Source organism: Stenella coeruleoalba, assembly GCF_951394435.1.
Source record: "Stenella coeruleoalba genome assembly, chromosome: 6".
NCBI lineage: Eukaryota > Metazoa > Chordata > Mammalia > Artiodactyla > Delphinidae > Stenella > Stenella coeruleoalba.
In genome coordinates this window covers 125,072,594-125,093,898 of record NC_137151.1, presented here as the reverse complement: position 1 = coordinate 125,093,898, position 21,305 = coordinate 125,072,594, and the positions used below count along the sequence as shown (strand labels likewise).

The following is a 21,305-nucleotide window of genomic DNA, read 5'->3' as shown; positions in this document are numbered from 1 at the left end:
ACCTGAAGATACAGCTCCAACAACATGAAAATGCATCTGCACAAGGTCATTCACTTCAACGCTATCTGAAATTGGAGACTACTGGGAAAACCTAAATGCCTCTTCACAGGAAAGCGATGGAAACACTGTGCAGCTGTAAAAATGAATGGGAACATTCTCTGTGCACTGATGAAGACTGATGTCCAGGATATACTTCTCAGTGAAAAAAGAAAACCCCAAGTGCAAAAAGAATATCTATAGTGTAGTATAAGAATAGCTATAGTATAGTATAGTATACTTATAGTATAGTATGAGAATATCTATAGTATCTTATCGTACAGTATGGTATAAAGATATCTATAGTATAGTATAAGAATATCTATATTATGGTATAGTACAGCATAAGAGTATTGATAGCATAGTGTAGTATAAGAATATCTATAGTAAAAGACTATCTAGAGTATAGTACAGTACAGCATAGCAGAAGACGATCTATGGAATAGTATAGGATAGGAATAGCTGTAGCACAGTATAGTATATCAGGTGGGCCAAAAGGTTCTTTCGGTTTTTCTTCTGTAAGATGACTCTAGTAGCACTTAGTTGTCTTTAACGTCATTGGAAACAACTGTGTTAGATTGTATGTGACAGCTGTCATATCAGCGTGCATTTAAAAAAAGACGTCAAATTGGTGAATTTCTGTGTAGCCATTTTAATATTGAAGATGGAAGAAAACAGCAACATTTTTGGCAAAAAAGGTAAAAATGCGACTGAAATGCACAAAAAGATTTGTGCAGTGTACGGAGAAGGTGCTGTGACTGATCGAACGTGTCAAAAGTGGTTTGTGAAGTTTCGTCCTGGAGATTTCTCACCGGACAATGCTTCACGGTCGGGTAGACCAACCGAAGTTGATAGCGAGCAAATTGAAACATTCGTTGAGAACAATCAGCGTTATACCACGCTGGAGACAGCCGACACGCTCGAAATATACAAATCAAGCGCTGAAAATCACCTGCACCAGCTTGGTTATGTTCATCGCTTTGATGTTTGGGTTCCACATAAGTTAAGTGAAAAAGACCTTCTTGACCGTATTTCCGCATGCGATTCTCTGCTTAAATGTAACGAAAACGTTGTTTTTAAAACAAATTGTGATGGGCGATGAAAAGTGGACACCATACAATAACGTGGAACGGAAGAGATCGTGGGGCAAGCGAAATAAACCACCACCAACCACACCAAAGGCCGGTCTTCATCCAAAGAAGGTGATGTTGTATATATGGTGGAATTGGAAGGGAGTCCGCTATTATGAGCTCCTTCTGGAAAACCAAACGATTAATTCCAACAAGTACTGCTCCCAATTAGACCAACTGGACACAGTACTCACGAAAAGCATCCGGAATTAGTCAACAGAAAACGCATAATCTTCCAGCAGGATAACACAAGACCGCATGTTTCTTTGATGACCAGGCAAAAGCTGTTACAGCTTGGCTGGGAAGTTCTACTTCATCCAGCATATTCACCACACGTCGCACCTTCAGATTTCCATTTATTTCCGTCTTTACAAAATTCTCTTAATGGAAAAAATGTCAATTCCCTGGAAGACTGTAAAAGGCACCTGGAACAGTTCTTTGTCCAAAAAGATAAAAAGTTTTGGGAAGACGGAATTATGAAGTTGCCTGAAAAATGGCAGAAGGTAGTGGAACAAAAGGGTGAATACGTTGTTCAATACAGTTCTTGGTGAAAATGAAAAATGTGGCTTTTATTTTTACTTAAAAACTGAAGGCACTTTTTGGCCAACCCAATACCTCATGTAAGAAAGAAGAGGATATAAGGAAAAAAATATGTCCACCTGCCCATTTGTACAAAGGAATACAAGGAGGAAAAACCGGAAGCTAATGAGACTGGTACCCACAGGGAGTGGGTGGGAAGGGGGTGAAAAGGATGGAGAAATGCGGTGGGGGGAAATGACACTTCTCGGAAGCTACCTTGAGGACAGCGTGATGGGCAGTTCTCTGCCTCAACCTGCCCAAGCTTTAGTTCCCAGTTACTCAACCAAACACCAACCCAGGTGTTGCTGGGGCAGTTCTGAGATGTGGTTCACCTCTACAACTAGCTGGCTTTAAGTAGAGAGATCCTCCCTGATCCTGGGGGGGTGGGCTTCAGCCTCCAGCTGAAAGGCCTTAAGAGCAAGTTAAGAAACTCTGCCTCAAGGCTGCAGCCTTGGCTCCGCCCAAGCGCCTCCAGCCTCAGCCTGCGCCGCAGATTTGAACTTGACACACCCATGATCGTAAGCCAGTTCCTTGGAATAAGTAGCGTTATATATAGCTTTTCCCTACCCCAAGGTTAAAGGGGGGCTCTCCTGTGTTATTTTTCTTCTTGTGCTTGGGTGGTCTCACTGGTCACATCTAAATCCCTGGTAGGAATATATGTGTATGTTTATCTTGGCTTTTGAGCCTCATTCTTTAATCAAAGGAACCGGGGCTCCTTGGAAAAATGGCTGATTCCAGGGCTGGGGCAGAAAATGCACAAAACGAGCCTGGAGAATCTCATGGTGCCAGAAAGTAAGGAACGGCCCCCAAAGGATGCGGGGTGCGGGGGGTGTCAAGAGAACACAAAAGCCAATTTGAAGGTGCTGTAGCTGCCAAAGCTGGGACAATGTAAGGACCCCTGTGATGGTGTTGGCCCCACCCAGATAATCCACATACCCCCCGTCTCAGGGGCACCTGGGCAGCAGCCTTAGTTCCATCTGCAACTTACCTCCCCGTCACCGTGTACTGTACCATATTCCCAGGTCCCAGGATTAGGATGTGGTCACCTCTAGGGGCTGTTATTCTGCTGACCACAGACCCCGGGGCTGGCTGGCCCCAGCCGATTTGCCGAGATGCTCTCAGGATGAGGACTTCTGCTTCTTCCTCCCACAATTATCTTGATTTTCTTTTTAAATAAAGACATTTCCTAGCAACCTCACCTCCACCCCCGGCTTCTATTTTCAGCTGTATCACCACACAGCTCAGCTCGGATGATGGCAAACTCTGGGGCCCGGGTGATAATGACTCCTGTCTGCACTCTAAGTGGAGTCGGAAACCGTCTGCGGTGGCTTCGTTTCCAGTAACATGTCACCACTGCTTCGTTCAGAACGTCACTTGCCAATTGCGTTACCTCTTCTGCGAGGCCACCTGTTTGGAATCTGTCTACACGAATCACTTGCCCAGAGCTGGGGTCGGGGGCGGGGGCATGTTGTTCCCCAGGGACCCTCGTGGTGTTTTCTCTGCGTCATAATAATGTGCACTCTTTAATTTAAACACGAATCACTCAGCGGAGGCAGAAAGCCAATTAGCCTCAAGAACAGGCTCTGCTGATTTTGAACATCCTGCCCCCCACCACCCCGGCCCCGCTTTGATTTCTAACCCCGCCCCCCTTTGATTTCTAACTCATGACTGATTTCTCAGCTCAGAAAAGGAGACCCTGAAGTCTGGGAAGAGGCAGCGGAGAAGGAGGAGGGTGAGGAAACCCCACCTGGCCCGGCGCCCGCTCGGCCTCTGCTCAGACCCTGGAGGGCCGTGCGGGTTCCATGTTAATTGCAGGGGCAGGAAGCCAGCACCCCCGCGCCCAGCTCCTGTGTGTCCTGCGCTGTGCTGTAAACCGAGGTGCAGGTCTTTGTACAGAGGACATCGGAGCCCAGGCTGGAAACCCACAGACACTCTGCGGACCCTGCTCGCCTGGCAGGGTCGGCCGCCCACCTGTGATCTTGGCATCTGGAGGGTAGTTCTCTTTGCCTTTCCTCGCCCACTGGAGCCCTCTGATGCTCCCGGGCCCTGAACGCTGAAGCAGAAACACAACCTGGGATAGCGCCTGCAGACACACCAAGTTATGATCTTTGCTCCAGAAGACGGAGGGGACGGGGCCTGGGCAGGGAGAGACGCCGACCCCGCTGAGCGGCCGAGGGGCCAGGGATGAGCCCTGTGGGGCAGGAAGAAGGACGTCTTGGCAGAAGGACTGAGTCAGGAAGGGGAAGGGGCTCAGCTCGAGCTGGGCCGCCCATGGTTCCAGGAAGCTCCGAGCCCCGAGCAGGCAGGAAGGACAGCCCTGGCCGGACCACGGGGATGGAGGGAAGCTGCGGGTACAGCCCTGCACCCGGGGGGCTCCTGTCACAGGGACTCGGCCCGGCCGCTAGACCTTTGCTCCCGGCTCCCGGCCTCCCAGACCGGACAAGGACCAAACGGAACCCTCCGCCCGCCGCCTGCCACGCTGGCGCCCGCCACCCACCGTGACCCCAGGTCGCCGCGCTCAGGCCTCCTCCACCCCACCGTCCACGCTCACCTGGCAGGGGCGCCCTCCTTCGCCCTCACCCTGGACCCAGCCCGTGGCGCATCCACACCCTGGACTTTGGTGAAGAACCGCAACCGCGGCCTTGAAGGAAACCCTCTCACCGGCCCCGCGGCCCCGCCCCCGACACGCCCCCACGCCGGAGACGCGGACTCACCCGATGGTCTTGCCCCAGTCGCACCACAGCGGCCTCCCGACGGCCTCCATGTCCACCTGGAACTGGGCGAGGCAGAGCTCGTGGAGGAGGGTGCTGAAGGTGGCGTCCTCGCAGGCGGTGGCCATGAAGAGGTGGCTCACTGCAACGACAGCCCCCAGACGACTGTCACCCTCCGGCCTCGCCGGGCCCGCCTGCCCCCACTGTGGGTCAGGGACTCTTATGTCCACAGCCCACATCCATCGGGGCTCCCAGCCCAGGGCCCGCCGGGGAGCCCCGTCCGACTCTGAGGCCACCAGGATGCCCTGGGGTCCCCGTGATCCCTGGAGGGGGCATCTAGGCTCCAACTGGATCATTTCTTCGTCAGTTGTTTCTGGACCCAGGAAAGGCCCTGCCTGCTAATAGCGGGTCTGATGATGAGGTCTCCCTGGGCGACAGCGACAGAATGGGGACCGCACTTCCTCTTGTCCGGGGCACAGAGTCTGACTCCCACATACTGTTTCATCCTCACACCACTCCCGACATGGTTCCCAAGGCCTGCCCTTCACTGACATGGAAACTGCGGCTGCGAGAACAGCTTGCTGGGACCGGACCCTGGTTCATCACCCGCGAGGCCACCAGGCCCCTGCTGGGGAGTGAGGAGGAATCAGCCCGGCCCAGGGAGGGCCAGCGGCACAGGGTCCTGGAGCCCGCCGCCCGCCCCTCTTCCTGCGGCACCTGCGGGCTGCGCTGCAGCGCCCAGCACTGAGCTCACATCCTCTGTGTCTGGATGTTCACCAGTTAGAAACCACCAAGCAGACACACTGTCACGTGAACTGTTTCTACCCTCCCGCCTTGATGAAGGTACAGTCAGAAATTACAAATGGCCAAGCAGTGCCCTGCACGAAGCAAACTTCACTCATTTCCCCCAAGCCCAAGCCTGGCTCCCGTGGACGCCAGGCAGGTGAGGAAGCTTCTCCACTGGGTCCTCCCCCCGCCAGGCCTCCTCCCCCTCCCCTCTTCAGGCTGAACGTCCACTGTCCACCTTCTTGCTGCTCTTTGGGGTGGTGTCGGGGTCCTTGCATTCCCTGCTTGGGCTCTGCCTGCAGGCACCCACCCGCCCCCAGGCCATGCTGCGTCCTCTGCCTGCAGGGCACCCACCCGCCCCCAGGCCATGCTGCGTCCTCTGCCTGCAGGCACCCACCCGCCCCGCTGGCAGGCCCTTCCAAATCCCTGGGGGGAGGGGCTGTGCTGGGAATTCTTGGACTCAGGGACATGGGTGGACGGCAAGCTGTCACTTGAGGCGCTCGGGCCTGGTAGGGGTGTGCGCTCAGGTGGGAGCCCCTGGCCCCTCGGACTCCTCCCCCTCCACCTCTGTCTTCCCAGAGTAAAATGCAGAGGAGCTGGTTCTCCAGTCCCTACAATATTCGGGCGCTGCTCAAAGCTCTTTACGACTACCCTGAGGTGGGGTCCTATGGTGATCATCGCCTTACAGATGGGAACTGGGGATTCGGGGCTCAGAAGCAGGCCCAAGGTCCGAGCACTGGAAGCGGTGTAGACTAGACTGAACTAGCCCTGCCCCCGTCGGGGCCTGCACCCAGCCGACTCCCAGACCTCGAGGCTCGGGCCGGAAGCAGGAAGTGGGGCAGCAGGCCTGACCTGTCCTCTGCTGCAGATCTCGGGGAGGGGGTAAGTGAGGAAGGTGGGGCGTGGCCAGAGAGGTGGTGACGGCAGGGGGCTGGGAAGAGCCATTCTAGTGTGCGACTCTGGGGGCTCAAGAGTTACTGCGTGGGGGGACGAGGCGGGGGGGGATGGGTAGGTAGGCGGGTGGGGGGATGGGTAAATGGCTGGGTGGGTGGATGGCTGAGCGGCTGGGCAGGTGGACAGGAGGGTAGATGAAGGAGTTCACACACCACAGACGGGGCTCTGACCGGCCCACGGTGGGCAGAACGGAGAGACGAACGGGAAGCTGAAGGCCCGGCCGGGGCAGAGGGGAGGACGGGTTCTCAGAGGAAGCCTGTGGACTTGGGAGAGGGGCAGGTGGACAGTGGTGCTCGTTACAGGTAACAGCGACGGGCTGCCTTAAACAGAAGTGAAGGGCAGGCCGGGCACAGGGGCCCCTCACAGGCAGGAAGAGCATGCTCCGTCCCTGCCCCGCCGAGAGTCTGAGGCGAGGGAGCTGGTGGGGGGCCCCGGAGCCTGTGCAGGGCACTGACCTCCTGCCAGAGCCTGTGCGCCTGGAAGCCGGGCCGAAGTGCACGAGAGCCGTCCCCTCCCGGCACGGCTGGTTCTCAGCACGGCGGGGACTGGTGGCCAGTGACAAGCACGCCGTGTCCGGCAGCGTCGGAGACTTGGGGTCGGGGAGGGCTGTGGTCAGAGGGAGCCGCGACGAGGCCTCTCCGCTCTCCCGGGGGACGCGATGGCGGGGGCTCCACACGCTTCCCCAGGATCCCCGTGACGACCCCGCGCCCCTGGATTCCACGTCCCCCGACATGTGACGGGGTGGGAGGCTAACGAGCCCATTTACCTAATTTAAGTGACAGACTCCAGGCTGGACACATCTCGGCAGGGGGGCCAAGCTAACAAAGTGACATTTCATAGCAGTAAAAGTACAACTCTGTGGTTAATTACAAATAAAACCGCAAACGCAGGGAACCCACGGCACATGGACGTGGAGATGAGACCAGGGGCAGGAGCTGGAAGCAGCCTTGGGCTCCACCTGCCTGCACGCTGAGGTGCCTGCTTCCGCACCCGCCGCCTGGAGGGTCCCACTGTCCCCCAGGCCTGGACAGGCAGGCCGGGGGCCTGGAAGCCGCTCAGATGGGGAGGACCCCCGGGGGTTTTAGCTCGAGAATCCGGGAGTAATGGGGGGGAACGGAGAAGATGAAAGGCTGGCAAGAGGGAAAGCCCTTCGGAGGAGCCCCCAGGAGAGGACGGGGGGCGGGCACAGGGCTGACCCGCTCTCGACACCCTGGGAAGGGGCGCCCGGCTGGGTGTGAAGGAGTGAGGCCCCCGGGGCGCTCAGGGGGCCGGGGAGGGAGACGCGGGAGCCTCTGAAAGCCCGAGTTCACGCTGCTTCCCAACAGCCCGGGTGTGGCCCCCTCAGGGTCCACACGGCGCGCACGTGCGCCCGAGGGCCAGCCGTGGGGACGGGGCAGCTCCCCACCCCTGCCCTCTCAGCACACCCCGAGAAAGCCCACCTGCGCCGGGGGTCGCAGGGAGCTCAGGAAGTCTTAGACACAGACTCAGGGAGGAGCTGCAGCCTCATTCTGAAGGTCGGTCGCCCCTCCGTGTGTCCCCCGCTCCTCACTGCTCGTGGCATCCGCTCTGCACTCCCCACCTGGACCGCCCTTCCTGGCAAAGCTCAGGCTCAAATGTCGCCCGTCCTCCTCCCTAAGGTCCCAGCACCCCCCGCCCCACCTCTACATCTAGTGCCTTGTTTAGGGCGGGTGGACGGTTCTTTCTTTTCTCAGAACCGCTTTGCTGTCCTCTCCTCGCCCACTCTTTCTGACTCACGCGGATGTCCTCCCTGGCACCCAGCGGCTCTGCGTGTTAATATTTGTCAGGTGAACCAGATGGTGACGCCCAGTTTACCAGTGGACATTCTACGTGGGAGTGAAGCATGGTGCCTCGGACTGTCCCAAGGAGGTTCAGGAAGTGCGGTGGGCTCCCCTTCTGCTCTGGAAGGGCTGGTTTACAGCGAATGAAGATGAACGCGCACCTCAGGGCACTGGGTGCTCGCGACAGAAAGCCATGGGCTGATGTGAGCGCTGGAGGGATCTGATCTAAGGGTGCTGGGTGGCTCCCGAGTCCCTGGAATGTCAGGGAAGCAGGGGCCCACAAGCCCCAGAGTTAGTGCGGGGGGTGGGTGGGGGCCAGAGGCCGAGGGCCTGGTTGGAATGGGTTCCGAGGGACGTGTCCTCAGGCCACAGTCCCCCCTGTGAGGGGGTCCCTCCCTGACGCTCGGGTCGGCCTCTTCCTGCTACCCCCTCCTCTGGGCTGCACACATCCAGCAGCCACCTGCCGCCGCCCGGCCGGCTCAGGGCCTGGGTGGCCACCCTGCCCTTCGGCCTCAGTGGTCACACTCTAGCCCGCACTGTCTGTGCGCCGCCCTGCCCTGGGCTGGCTGCAGGGCCTGCCCTGTGGCCTTGACCCGGCCTGGCTCTGGGCTGGTCCCTGGGCGGCAGCTCCCACCTCTCTGTGAGCCACTGTCTGTCTCCCGAGGGCGGGACCTCTGCTCCCTGGACACCCCTACCCCGCTGCCCTTTCTCTCCTGCCCTGGGGGAGCCCAGAGCCGCTGTTCTCTTTGCCGTCGTTCCTACAACTGGGATGAGGCTGGGCAAGCTGTTTGTGTGAATCTGGAAACCAGTTTCATTTTTAAGTAGAGGAGAATGACACTTAGATTTACAAACAAAAAGAGCCTGATGTGGTTTCTTTCATTGGGAAGAGAGGAAACGTTATGGTTTTAACATGGAATAAAATTGCCCAAAGTTTTAAAACCAGCGGTTTGGGGCCAGATGGGTTCCAATCCTGTGTCATTGCAAATTTAATCATTCATAACTCATGTCTTTAAAAGGCCGAGTGCAAGGCTGCCGGGCGGACAGCAGCGAGTCGAGGCAGGACTTTCCCTGGTGTCTGCATCGTTCAGTCCAGCGAGCCTGGCGGCGCCTCGAGAAACAGCTGGAAAATGTCCCTGACGCGAGGAGAAATGGCAGTGAGATCCCTACGGCCACGTGCCTGGGGCCAGAAAGATGGGGCGGCAGCCTCCCCACGGGGGACCTCGGGGCTCTGGGGCATTTGGGTTTTCTAACGAGAGATGAGGGCTCAGAAGTGAGGACCTGATAGGTGTTGTTCCATGCCTGTGCCCTTGGCCTGTGGCCGCACGTCTGCAGGACGGGCCCATCCTGCTGCCACTCATCCCACCCCAAGTTTGCAGAGATGGAGCCGCAGACTCACACGGTCCTCCCAGGGCTGGGGTGACTGGTGGGAGGTGAGCCGAGGGAAGGGCACCTGCTGGGGGGCCTGCTCGTCAGAGTGACCGGCTGGGGGCTGAGTTCAGAGCCCGTGAGCCTCCAGGGCCCCCAGCACACTGCCCACCCCCACCCCCAGGCCAGGCCCAGAGGAGGCCTCGCCACCTCTCGGCCACAGTTTCTTTCTCTGTGAAATGGGAACGTCCCACACCAGGTGGGCAAACAGGCCTGGCTTCCAGAAGACGTGTTCACAGAACCAACCCCACCTCAAGATGAGTGGCCCTCCCTGTGGATTTGCAAACTGAGTGGCCCTTAGCGACTCACAGGAAGTGCGAGCCTGACCCCAGGGCCCAGAGGGGTGATGGGAGGGGGCAGGAGGGGGAGGGGCCAAAGGCACGGGACACTTCTGGAGGTGACGGATATACATGCTCACGGTCTTGGGTCCACGTGGGTGTGTACCTATGCCAGAACCTTCCAAATGCTACACTTTAAACATCCAGTTTATTCTCCGTCAGTTACACCTCAATAAAAACAGTAAATCTGAAGGGCATGTCGAGTGGGTTGTCTCTGAGTGGTGTAATCACAGATGACCTTTATTTTCTGCTTTATGATCTTCTACGTTTTCCACAGGTTAAAAGTATAATTTCTAAAATATTCTCTCTGTATTCTGTCCAGACCTTTTCCTAATAGCTATCGGAAAAATCCTTGCTAGGCATGTTCTTGCTGAATCACTTTTTGCTCACCCAGCTAGGGCCAGCAGGGTGAAAAAACCCACTTCCAGGACTCTCCTGGGTACAGCCACTTGGGAGCAAAATGCCCAGGCAGCTACATGCCTGGCCTGTCACTGAATGCCCCAGAGGATGATGTAAACAGAACTTGGTTTGAACATGTTACCTTCAGCCTTTCTCAGTCTACTCTGGAAAAAGAAAACAAAAACCCAAACGACAAAATGAAAACACAGGAACTCTGTGTGTCCAGTAAAAACTCCTACTCAACCCTCAAGGCCCAGTGAACCATCACCTCCTCTGCCCTGCTCAGCACAGAGCCCTCTCTGACCGTGCACCGCGCCGTCTTCTAACCCTTGGTGAGCCACCGAGGGGCCTCGGAGACTGCGTCTCCTGCACACCCAGCGCCGGCCCTCATCAGGCTTCTGGCTGACGGCACACTCACTGAAGGAGCAGATGTGCTGGGGCACACCGCACTCCTGGCCAGAGACAGCTCTCTTAACTTTCACGGTCTGTTCTGGCTTCTAGAAAGTGCAGAGTGGTTTGGGCCTCAACCTGTCCTCAGCCAGCAACTTGTGAGCTGCTTCTCTCTCCTCCCTGCTTAAATACTCTGTTGATTTCATCCCCTTCTGGAGGGTTTTGGGGACGGCGTAATGTGATACCAGGTCATATTTCGGTGCCTCGAGGTGCCTGTGTGTCTGTCAAGAGCCACTGTCTGTCTTCTCTTTGGAAGCGAGTTGGTATAAATGGAGAATGCAGATCAGGCTCTAGATGGGTTACACATCAACTGCAAAAGGCCTGCTACTTCCCCTCCCACTGCCACATGCTGGGAAGGCCCCATCGAAGGTGGTGACAGCTGCAGTTCACGTGGCCAGCTCCTGTCCTAAGCCCTCTATGGGCATCAGCTTATTAAATCCTTGCAAGTAACAAACAGGGCAGGTATTAGTCTCTCATTTTACACATGGGGACAGAGGGGCCCTGAGAGGCTAGGTAACCTGCTCAGAGCCACACAGCCCAGGAGTGGTGGAGCTGGGGTGCAACCCCTGGCATGCTCATCTCAGACCACGTGGGAGAGATGCTGAGGGCGGCCACCTCGACGCCAGGGACCCTGAAAGCAGCCCCAAAGGCTATAGATGATCCATGTCTGCTGAGGCTTTGAGGGCCTCGAACCAAGTCACCTCTGCAGGTGGGCTTCCCCAGGGCCACCTCCCCATGAGCGGCCTGGAGGGGTCTCACTGGAGAGGTGGGAGTCCCATGAGATGGATGCCTGGCCGCGTGCAGGCGCCCCGAAGGACATGAGGTCAAGCCAAGAGCCAGCGGCCGAGCTGCCTCTTCCCAGCACCGGGTCCACCTAATCCCAGGGGACCAGCATTTTCTACCTGAGCAGGTACAGCCGACTCAAGCCCATTGCTCCCACTAAAATCACTGGTGTCCTTAAGGAACACGTGGTGCCCTCAGAGGAAAGCAAAAGGATTTTCATGGTTTCAGAAACTAATTTCAACGTCTCACTTGTTAAGGGAGTCTATCTTTGCATGCTTTTCTGACACGCAGATGAATCACTGCACAGCGACTGGAGAAGCACATCCCAGCGAACTTACCGACAGTGGCTGGGCCAAGAGAGCCTGGAGACGACCTCTCCAGAGGATGGAGAGCCTGGGGCCCAAGGGAGGAGCCCTCCAGCCCATCTGAGTGCCCATTCCTGCCGCCCGCGAGTCGGGGTCTCCTGAACTGGCTCCATCGGTTACCACGCTCCGTCGTTGGCGGGCCGGAGGGTCCCTGTGCCAGCCCCTGAGTGGGTGCCGTGGTCCCTCCAGCATTCCCCACGTGGCCCCTGGGCATCTCCCCACTGCCAGGCTCCGTCACATTGAACTTCCTCTAGAGCGAAAGCCCCTCGGCTTCCCCTGAGCTCTTCCTCTCCCGTCTCTGTTCCATCTAAGGCCCTCTCTCTGCAGGAGGTCAGCTGGTCCAGCTCGCCCCCTGTCCCAGGATGCTCTCCATGCCTGGCAAGAGGAATTCCCGCCCTTGCCACCCTCTGAGCAGCTAGTCAAGGGCTGAGAGAGCGCAGGAAGAGTCCCCTCCTCCCGGCCCAGGGGCCCTTCCACTTCCCCCTCAAGCAGCAACTTGCTCCAATGAAGCCCTCACCTAGAAGATTCTCCTGTCACCTGATTTTCATCCTTGCCGTCAGCCTGCAGACCCACCGTCCCCTTGCTCTGGCCCAGCGATGCTGCTTCCCCTCCTCCCTCCCCTCCTTGAAGTGCCTGCTCTGTGCTGGATGTGGGAGGACCTGTCGATGTGTGCCCTGAATCCACGAGAAAACAGGATGCTAAATGAGATCAAACGCCTAAGTGATGCAGAATAACACCCAAAACGTGGGCAATAGAGTCAGACAAATGTAAGACCAAAAAATAATAAAGCACAGTACCATCCCTGACAAAGTCAAATTCCACCTGGAAAGAAAGAAAGGGCATCCCACACCCATCAGGACAGCTACCGTCAAAAAACCAGGAAAGAACAAGTGCTGCTGAGGATGTGGTGACATCGGAACCCTTGGGCACTGCTGGTGGGAATGGAAAATGGTGCAGCTACTGTGGAAAACAGTAGAGCAGTTCCTCAAAATAGTAAACATAGAACTACCATACGATCCAGCAATTCCACTTCTGGGTATTCACTCAAGAAAATTGAAAACAGGGTCTCTAAGAGATAACTTGCACACCTGTGTTCATAGCAGCGTTATTCACAATCGCCAGAAGGTGGACGCAATCCAGGGGTCATCGAGAGAGGAATGGATAAACAAAATGTGGTATATACGTAGGAGGGAACGTTATTCAGCCTCAAAAAAGAAGGAAATTGTGACACGTGCCATAGCATGAATGAAGACATAATGCTAAGTGAATAAGCCACTCACAAAAAGACAAATACTATATGATTCCAATTCATGTGAGGTACCTACAGTAGTCAGAATCAAAGAGACAGAAAGTAGAAAGGTGGTTGCCAGGGGCTGGGGGAAGGGGATGGGGAGTTAGTGCTTCGTGGGTAGAGTAACATTTTGGGAAGATGCAAAAGTTCTGGAGGTGGGTGGTGACAATGATTGCAGGACAACGTGAATAGCCTCAATGCCACAGAACTGTAACCATCTTAAAATGGTTAAGATGGTAAATTTTATATGTATTCTACCACAATTAAAAGTAAAAACAAATAAAATTAAAAAACAATAAAGAGGGGCTTCCTTGGTGACGCAGTGGTTGAGAGTACGCCTGCCGATGCGGGGGACGCAGGTTCGTGCCCCGGTCCGGGAAGATCCCACGTGCCGCAGAGCAGCTGGGCCCATGAGCCATGGCCGCTGAGCCTGCGCGTCCGGAGCCTGTGCTCCGCAACGGGAGAGGCCACAACAGTGAGAGGCCCGCGTACCACAAAAACAAAACAAAACAAAAAAAACAACAATAAAGAGGACACAGAAGGTTATGCTATAAGAACTCCTCACGTGGATGTGACTGGCAGAGATTAGGTGTGTGAATTCCCCACTGTCCCAGTGGCACAGAACGTGCAGGAACTCAGCGACAGAAAAGTGAATCAGAGAAGCAGCGTGGGGTTGAAACACAGTTCTCACAGCCCTGACACAGCTGGGGGACTACAATAAGTAAGGATATGTAAGTAATATGGTTTAAGATGATGACTAGAATCAACACATAAAAACTCCACACTCGGAAATTCCCTGGCCGTCCAGTAGTTAGGACTCGGTGCTTGCACTGCTGAGGGCCCGGGGTTTGATCCCTGGTTGAGGAACTAGGATCCGGCAAGCTGCTCAGCACGGCCAAAAAACAAACAAACAAACAAAACTCCACACTCTTTTTGTGGGTTTAGGGGCCTTTTACAAAAGGGAAATTCTGCAAGGCCCAGAACGATGCCTTCACTCGCACTAAGCCGTGGCGGTGGTCTACGACTGCTTCCTGACCACGGAGTGTCGGGGGAGAAACCAAAAGGCTGAGTCACTGGGATTGTTCAAAACTTGCTTCCAAATAAGTCATATTTTAAGAAGATATAAAACCCACAAAGAAAGAAAATCAAGAAAATGTTAGCAACGGGCACAAGACAGAAAGAAATTCAGGGGCTGCAGCCATGATGCCAAAGAACAAGTTTCATTCCTGAGAAAGACAGAACAAAAACAAATGGATTTGGCATTCAAGGGAAATGAACTGGTTCTTCTGGGGGGAGGGGAGGGGTCTAATAACAGAGATAAATCACTGTCTCTTCTGATCGAGAGATGACAGGAAAATGCCAATTCAGACCAGACATGGCAAACATATGTCCACAGATACAGTGGGAAATAGAAAAATAAGATGCCTATATTGATGATATATTGGATAAAATGGACAAGTTCACAGGAAAATGTGAAACATCATCACTATAAGAAATAGGAAACCCAAGAGGACCAAGACCCACGAAAGACACTGAAAACGTTCTCGGTTATCTTTCCTGCCAAACAGGGCCCCACTCGATGGTTTTGCAAGTGAAAATGAAGGTCCTTCAGGTCCTGGAGGAGCTGATCTTTCACATCATCTCAACTGCCCTGACGCAGACAGAAAGAGTGAGCGTTCACAAACCTCTTTTGGGAAGAAACCCCGGTGTTGCTAATAAAACCCACCAAAGAAAGTGCAGAGCACTCTCACTTAGGAATAGCAAAGCATAACTCAGAATAAGCAGTGGGCAGCAGACTCCCAAGGCTGCTGAAAGCCAGCACAGGGACCCAAGGAACACTCCATTCATCCCAGAAATGCAGGAAGGTTCACACTGGTGAACCCCTTCTCCACCTGGGGCCCCATTTCACCAGTGCCAGCAGCCCGCCCCTCAAGGAGGGAACTCAGAGCTCTGCACACTGCCAAGGAAGAAATGATTCTTCCTTAACGTCACAAAAGAGTATTTCACACATGGAAAGAAGACTCATTCTCTATCCCTTCCCCTCCCTGTCTCTAGCAAACATAAAATAAAATTAAAAAAGCATCTTGCCCAAAGGAGAAAGACTGAAGGTTTGAGGCACTGTTGCCCTCAGCCAGGAATGAAGGAAGGCAGCTGCGGCCACACCCCCTACTCAGCAGAGAGTCACCCTCCAGCCCAGCTGGAGCGGGGAACCAAGAGTGTCAACGTGGGGAGGAGGTGACACCCTTCCTTACAGATGATCTAATGATCTATCTGAAAAAGCCAAGGGGGAGAAGAACGAAAACAAAACAAGAAGCTGGCACCGTTAGAAACCACGTGCACAAAGACCGCCAAGTGTAAAACAAACGCACAAAAAAGGAGCTTATGTTCCAGCAAAGACCAGATAGAAGATAAATTGGGGGAGATATCCCAGTCATAGAGCAGCCAGAAACCACAAGATTTCTAGAAATTGAAGAAGTAATCTGCAGGAGAAAAGGAATCCTGTGGGTGGGGTGGAGGACAGACTGAACAGGTGGTCTTGTTAAAATCCTCCCAGATCAGTCAACAAATCAGGGCAATCACCATTCAAATCCCAACAGCCACTTAGCTAGAAAATCAGCAGGCATTCCAGATGAATCAGAGTTCTGCATGTCTAAAACCCCAGCACGGGAGGACACCCTCAGTAGGCAGCACTCTGGGTGAGCCCTCTCTGCACCTTCTCAGAGGACCTGACCTTCTCCAGGCTGCACTAGCTGTCACCTCTTCCACACTCGCCCCTGCCAACTGCCTTCCCCAGTCTCTGTCTCAGCCTCTCCTCGGCCTCGGCCTCCCCTCCCCAGCCTCCATCGGGAGCCTGCGCCCCACCTGCATCCACACCCCCGGGGCCATCCCTTCTATCCGAGGCTCTCACACCATCTTGACACGGATGCCGCCCCAGACGTCTCTCCCAGCCACACTTCTTCTGTGCCCTGCAGACACCTGCCTACTTGCCACCATCCCTGAGTGTCCAAGGGGACGTGTCACCCAATGTGGCTGCTGTGGATAGGGCCGCCAGCTTTAGCAAATAAAACTACAGGACGCCCAGTTAAACTGGAATGGCAGGTAAACGAGTTCTTTTTAGTATAAGTATGTCCCAAATATTGCTTGAGACACTCTTATACTAAAACAATTTGTCGCTTCACTGACACTGAATTTAAGCAGGGGCCTTATGACTTCCTGGAAGCCTCAGCTGTGATGCGCCAGCTCTCTGGCCGCTGCCTGCTAGGTACCCAGCTCTTCTGCATTCCTCACTGCTCCCTCCCTTCCCACAGCCGAGCCCTCTGTCTACCTGTGGAACCCTCTGGAGCCTCTCCACTCCTTCCAGCTCAGCCCCACCTTCCCGCGCCCTGTCTCCCACCTCCAGCCCCCGCCCAGCTCCCGCTGGGCTCCGGCACAGCAGCCCAGGGCTCTTTAAACCATTTGTTCCATCTCGTCACCGCATTTAATATCCTCCAGGTCTGCCCATTGCCCTCGCAACGAAATCTGAACTGCTCCCCTTGGCCTGGAGGATTGGGTCCTCCTGTAGCTTGGCTCAAAGCCCTCTTCCCCTCATGCTTCCATCACAAAGGCTTCTGGAAAGTTCCAAGGCCTTTGCATAACTGTTCTTGTGCTCTGGAGCGCTCTTCCCAACTCCCGGGGGCTTGAGATCTGGGGCCCCGCCGCTCGCGGCTTTTACTTCTTTCTGCACAGATGGCACCTTCGCGTACGTGGCTCAACGGGCGCGCGGCTTCTCAGCCTTGGCACCGTGGGCGTTTTGTGCTGGACGCTTCTTCGTGTGGGGCTGCAGCGGGCAGCCCCCAGCAGTAGGCTGTGTAGCGGCACCCCTGGCTTCTACCTACTAGAAGCCCCTTCCAGGCCTGACACCCTGGGGCCCACTTGTGTTCTGTACCAGGTAGAAGTTACCAGGAGAAATTAGTGCTTCCCCGATGCTCCCTTATCTGTCCCTCCACCCAGCCCGCAGCCATCCTTCCTCTCGCAAATGGACCCTGGAATCTTCTGGAGGCAATACAGGCATATGCAGAGAGCACCAACCTGGGGTGTCAGTGTCACCAAGTTTCTGTTACCTGACTACGCCTTTCAGGCCTCTTCCCCCGTAACATGGATTTGCTATGTGATACATGAACTGCTTTCATTCCAGCCGACAACTGGCCTGAGTCTGTGACAGTAAGGCAAGCGTTATCATTCAGTCATTTGCTGGGTAAACTGCTGCCCTTGGGCCTCTCAGGTGAGGTCTGGCTCAGGAGAACCCTTCCTGGTCAGCCTGTCGGGTGTCGGGGTGCAGAGCCCAGGGAGCAGGGTGGGCACTGCCCGGCTGGGCCGTGGAGGGCAGAGGGATGCGGGCCAGGTCTCCGGTCCCACAGAATCGACCGTGGGAACTGCACGCGGGAGGGAGGGCGCCATCGTGGAGGGAAATAAAGGAGACACTGTGAGGCCTAACGAGGAATAAATAAGAACGGCTTGGCTGTGATGCGCCGCTCGGGCCCACGGGGTCCCCTGCTCCCCCGCCAGGACTTGGCAGTTGATCCTGCTTGAATGAAGCTGCTTAGCGTCTGTGTTTTGAATGATGACTCAAGTGATGTCTTAGAAAACACTAAAATAGAACAATCTTAGGGAAAAAACTTCTTTCTCCACCGACAACAATACCGTCATTATGTTACAAAGAATAAGTTCCTGTTTAGGTTGGGAGCCTCCTCCTGCCGCTGTGTTGACATAACCCTCCTCGCTAAGAACAAACGCATTCTCTAGAAATGTTACCCAGACCCAAGGTCATCCATCCTGGAGCAGGGAGGGCTGGTGCCAAGGACATCCCTGTAGGGGCTCCGTGTGTGTTCTGTGTGTGTGTGTGTGGAGGGCTGGTGGCTGGGCCTGGGGACAGGACAGACCCCCAGCAGCATCGTGTTTGTCTCCATCTGCCAGGAAGAAAGTGAAGAGCCAGGGGCGGGCGGGCACAGGGCCAGGGTAGGCGCTAAGGCCAGAGCAGCCGCCCCATCTCCCCTTCACCCCTCCTAAGGCTGCAGCGTCTCCTCCTCGGGTCTTCCCGGAGTCCCCAGCAGAGCAAGAGGCTCTTGGGCAGGGATCCCACAGCCCTCAGGCGTGTGCCCTTCTCAGAACCCCGTGAGCCTCTGCCACATATCAGGCACTGTTCTGCAAGGGACACGGCTGGCTCAGATGTGATGGGGTTACAGGATTGAAAAGTTCACCTCTCGGGGCTCAATCTAGGCTCAATGAGGAGAGGTCCTGCCTGCGTCTGTCAGCTTGGACAGGTGCCCTACGCCCAGTCCCCCGAGGTTCCTGGGATGCGATCTGGCACCCGGCACTCACATCCAGCCAAGAGGAGAGAGTCAGAAGGCTCCAGGAGAAGACGGATCGCTCAGTCTGGGTCCCGTGCTCCTCCCTGAGATGAGCCTGGGGGGGCGGGCTGGGGCCGGGGCCCTCTGAGTGGGGAGCCCTCCGTGCCAGGTGGACCTTGGGAAAGACGGGCTCTGTGCCCGAAGGAGTGGGATGCTGGTGGGCAAACCCGCGGGGCTGCACGGTCGGCAGCTCAGCATCTTCACTGGAATTCACACCGCATGGGGCGCCCACATCGCACACTCTGCCAGACAGCACGTCTGAGTAGAAGCTGTGAAACTGCTTCATCCCGGGAGAAAAAAATCAGGAGGAACAGACTTTCCGAACTAGCTTTTTGCCTTAAGTAAGGATTCCACCTACAACATTTCCTTGACGTGTTGCTATCACCACTTCCAATGAGGGCATAAACATCTCTCAACAGCCCTGGCCTGGGACTGACACTACGCACACCAACTGGCATGCACCTATGGAAGGAAGACAAAACCCAGAAACTTCTCCCTGCACCTAAATAGAATAGAGAGGGTAATAAACAAACACACCACGTCGATTAGCAAAAAGAATCCTTCCGATTTGGACTCCAGGATTAGAACCGCCTCCAGACGTCAAACAGCACGGTAATCTGCAGTTGTCACATTGACTGCATTTCCTGTGACACCCCGGTCGGTTCCCAACAGTTATACTTGCATTTATACAGAGTCACATATTTCAATAAATATAGCAGCCTTGCAAGAAAACCCCCAACCGCCCCCAGCATGCCAGGGAAGGTGCGTGTTTCCCAGGACAGATGACAGATGAGTTCATAGAGGACAGTGTCAGCCAGCCCTCCTGAGTAAAGGTGGACTCATAAAAACAGGAGCTTACAATGAAGTCATCATAGACTAACTCTGGGTCCTCTGGAAACGCCCTTCTTTTCAGATTGATGAAAAACAAGAAATGCCACCTTGCTTTTCTGGGTAGCAAAATCTTCATCACCATGGAGATCTAGCTCACGTCACCACTTGGGAAGAAAACTGTGTGCTCCTGTAATTCTTCTAATTACCGCTGGGCTCCAATGACACTAATTAACGGATAACCTCATAAAGCCTGTGTTTCTTTTTCCAAGATGTAACATTAGCCAGACCTCTCAGAATAATGTTAAGATTCTAGGATTTTAAACTTCCACCAGAACATGTATTATTTTCTTGGTAAGCAAGGAAGGTCTTTATATGTGACCGTGAAATAGTGTTTTATTTGTACAAGCTTTAGAGGGTGCAGTTTCTGGACAGCTGTAAAGAACATTTATTTATTTATGTTTAAGAAATGAGCCAACCCAGCTCTCTAACTTGCTAAAACAGAAATGTTCATTTCTTAGGAAACTAAAACAGTGAGTTCCACATCAAGCCCATAGATCCTAATGCAAAAGAAGAGAATAATATTATTATAAGACTGGGCTTTTCACATAGCTTCAGCCAAAACACTTAGGTGGCAAGATCAGCTTTCAGATTACACTCTACTGAAGCAGATACTAAGGGTTTTAGGCAGATCCAACACTCCTTGGCGAGGTGTGCGAATAGGGAGATTGGAATTGCAGCCCCTCTTGTCCCAGACAAGCCCCACGGCCCCAAGCTGCTTCTCCAGCAGCTACAAGGCAGTGTGGTGTCACCCCTTCACCGAGAGGCACCTCGCAGCAGGTGCTTCAGACCAGCATCATCTGTTCGGCAGCCAGGACACAGGTTTCCCAGGGCCACTGGATTCTTTCACTTTAAAAGATCTATTTAGTTTTTATTAAAAGGTAACTAACTAAATACACGAAATGAGTCCAGCAGTTAAAGCAGTTTAGGAAGGTTTCTTAGCATTTTGTGAGAACATTTTGGACAGGGAAGTGAAGATGACAATTTCTCGTGAAATTTTGCTAAGGCTGGTGCAGGTTCCTGTCACCACTGGGTTTCCATCTAGTCCCTCAAAACAGAAAGCCGAGCGCGTCCCGCCCCCTCACCAAGGGTCCCTCTTTGAACTTCTATTAGCCAGAAGTGACAAGTCAACGACAAACAACAACAAGCTGTGGCGATGTCCCCGAGGAGGACAGAGAACATCTGCAAAGGAGGCTTTACTGGCAAATCAGCAACTGCTGCCTGTGACAGTCAGATTCTCAGTTTTAACTAAGTTTCTAGGTAAATGGCCCGTGGTCTGATTCCGAAACCCTGAAACGGCCGCACCCGCAGGGCAGAGCCGGGAGCAGAGGTGCGGGAAGGGGGGCCGCGCGGCCGCTGTTTCCTTCTGAGCCGAGAGCTCCCGTGGGGCCGGGGTGGGTGGGGGGAAGCGCCCGCCCCTCCAGAGCCCGCGACGCCTCCGAAGCCGCCCCTTCCCCTGAGGGAGGCGCCCCCCGCGGCCCCGTCCCGAGCCGGACCCGGGGTGGCCGGGACCCCCGCCCTACTCACCCAGGAGCAGCCAGAGGCCGCGCCGCGGGAGGCCGCGCAGGCCCCGGGCCATGTCCGCAGCCGAGTCCGCCCGTCGCGCGCCCCGCCGAGGAGTGAGCCCGCCGGGCGGCGCGCCGAGGGCGGGGGCGGGAGCGGAGCGGGCGGGAGGCGGCGGCAGTGCGGCCCGCCGGGGATGGCGGGGGGGCGCCGGGACCCAAAGGGAAGGCCGACAGCGGGGGAGCCGGGCTGGCCAGCACCTGCCAGCGGGGCGCCGGGGCAGAGGCTGAACCTGCGAGGCGGCCCGGCCCTCGGCGAGTAGCCCTGAGCGCGCGGAGCGAGCGCGGGGCCGGGACCCTTCCCGGGCGAGCGCACACTCGGGCTCCGGGGAACGCTCCTGAAGTGTTTGACAAACAGACGCTTGTTTAACTAGGGCGGCTCTTCTAGACAGGGCATCTCCATGTCAACCCGGGCACCATCC

At 55.2% G+C, this 21,305-nt stretch overlaps 1 protein-coding gene across 1 annotated transcript in view; it reads right to left on the bottom strand.

The window, feature by feature from the left end:
* RAMP1 (receptor activity modifying protein 1) overlaps positions 1 to 21,096 on the bottom strand; it is a 47,611-nt gene extending 26,515 nt beyond the window's left edge. The window contains exons 1-2 of the mRNA XM_079923602.1: positions 20,849 to 21,096; positions 4,460 to 4,598 (exon numbers count right to left, since the gene is read on the bottom strand). Of these exons, the coding sequence (XP_079779728.1) occupies positions 4,460 to 4,598; positions 20,849 to 20,900 (191 nt within the window). The 5' untranslated portion in view covers positions 20,901 to 21,096. The remainder of the gene's footprint in view (positions 1 to 4,459; positions 4,599 to 20,848) is intronic.
* Between the last annotated feature and the right edge of the window lie 209 nt (positions 21,097 to 21,305).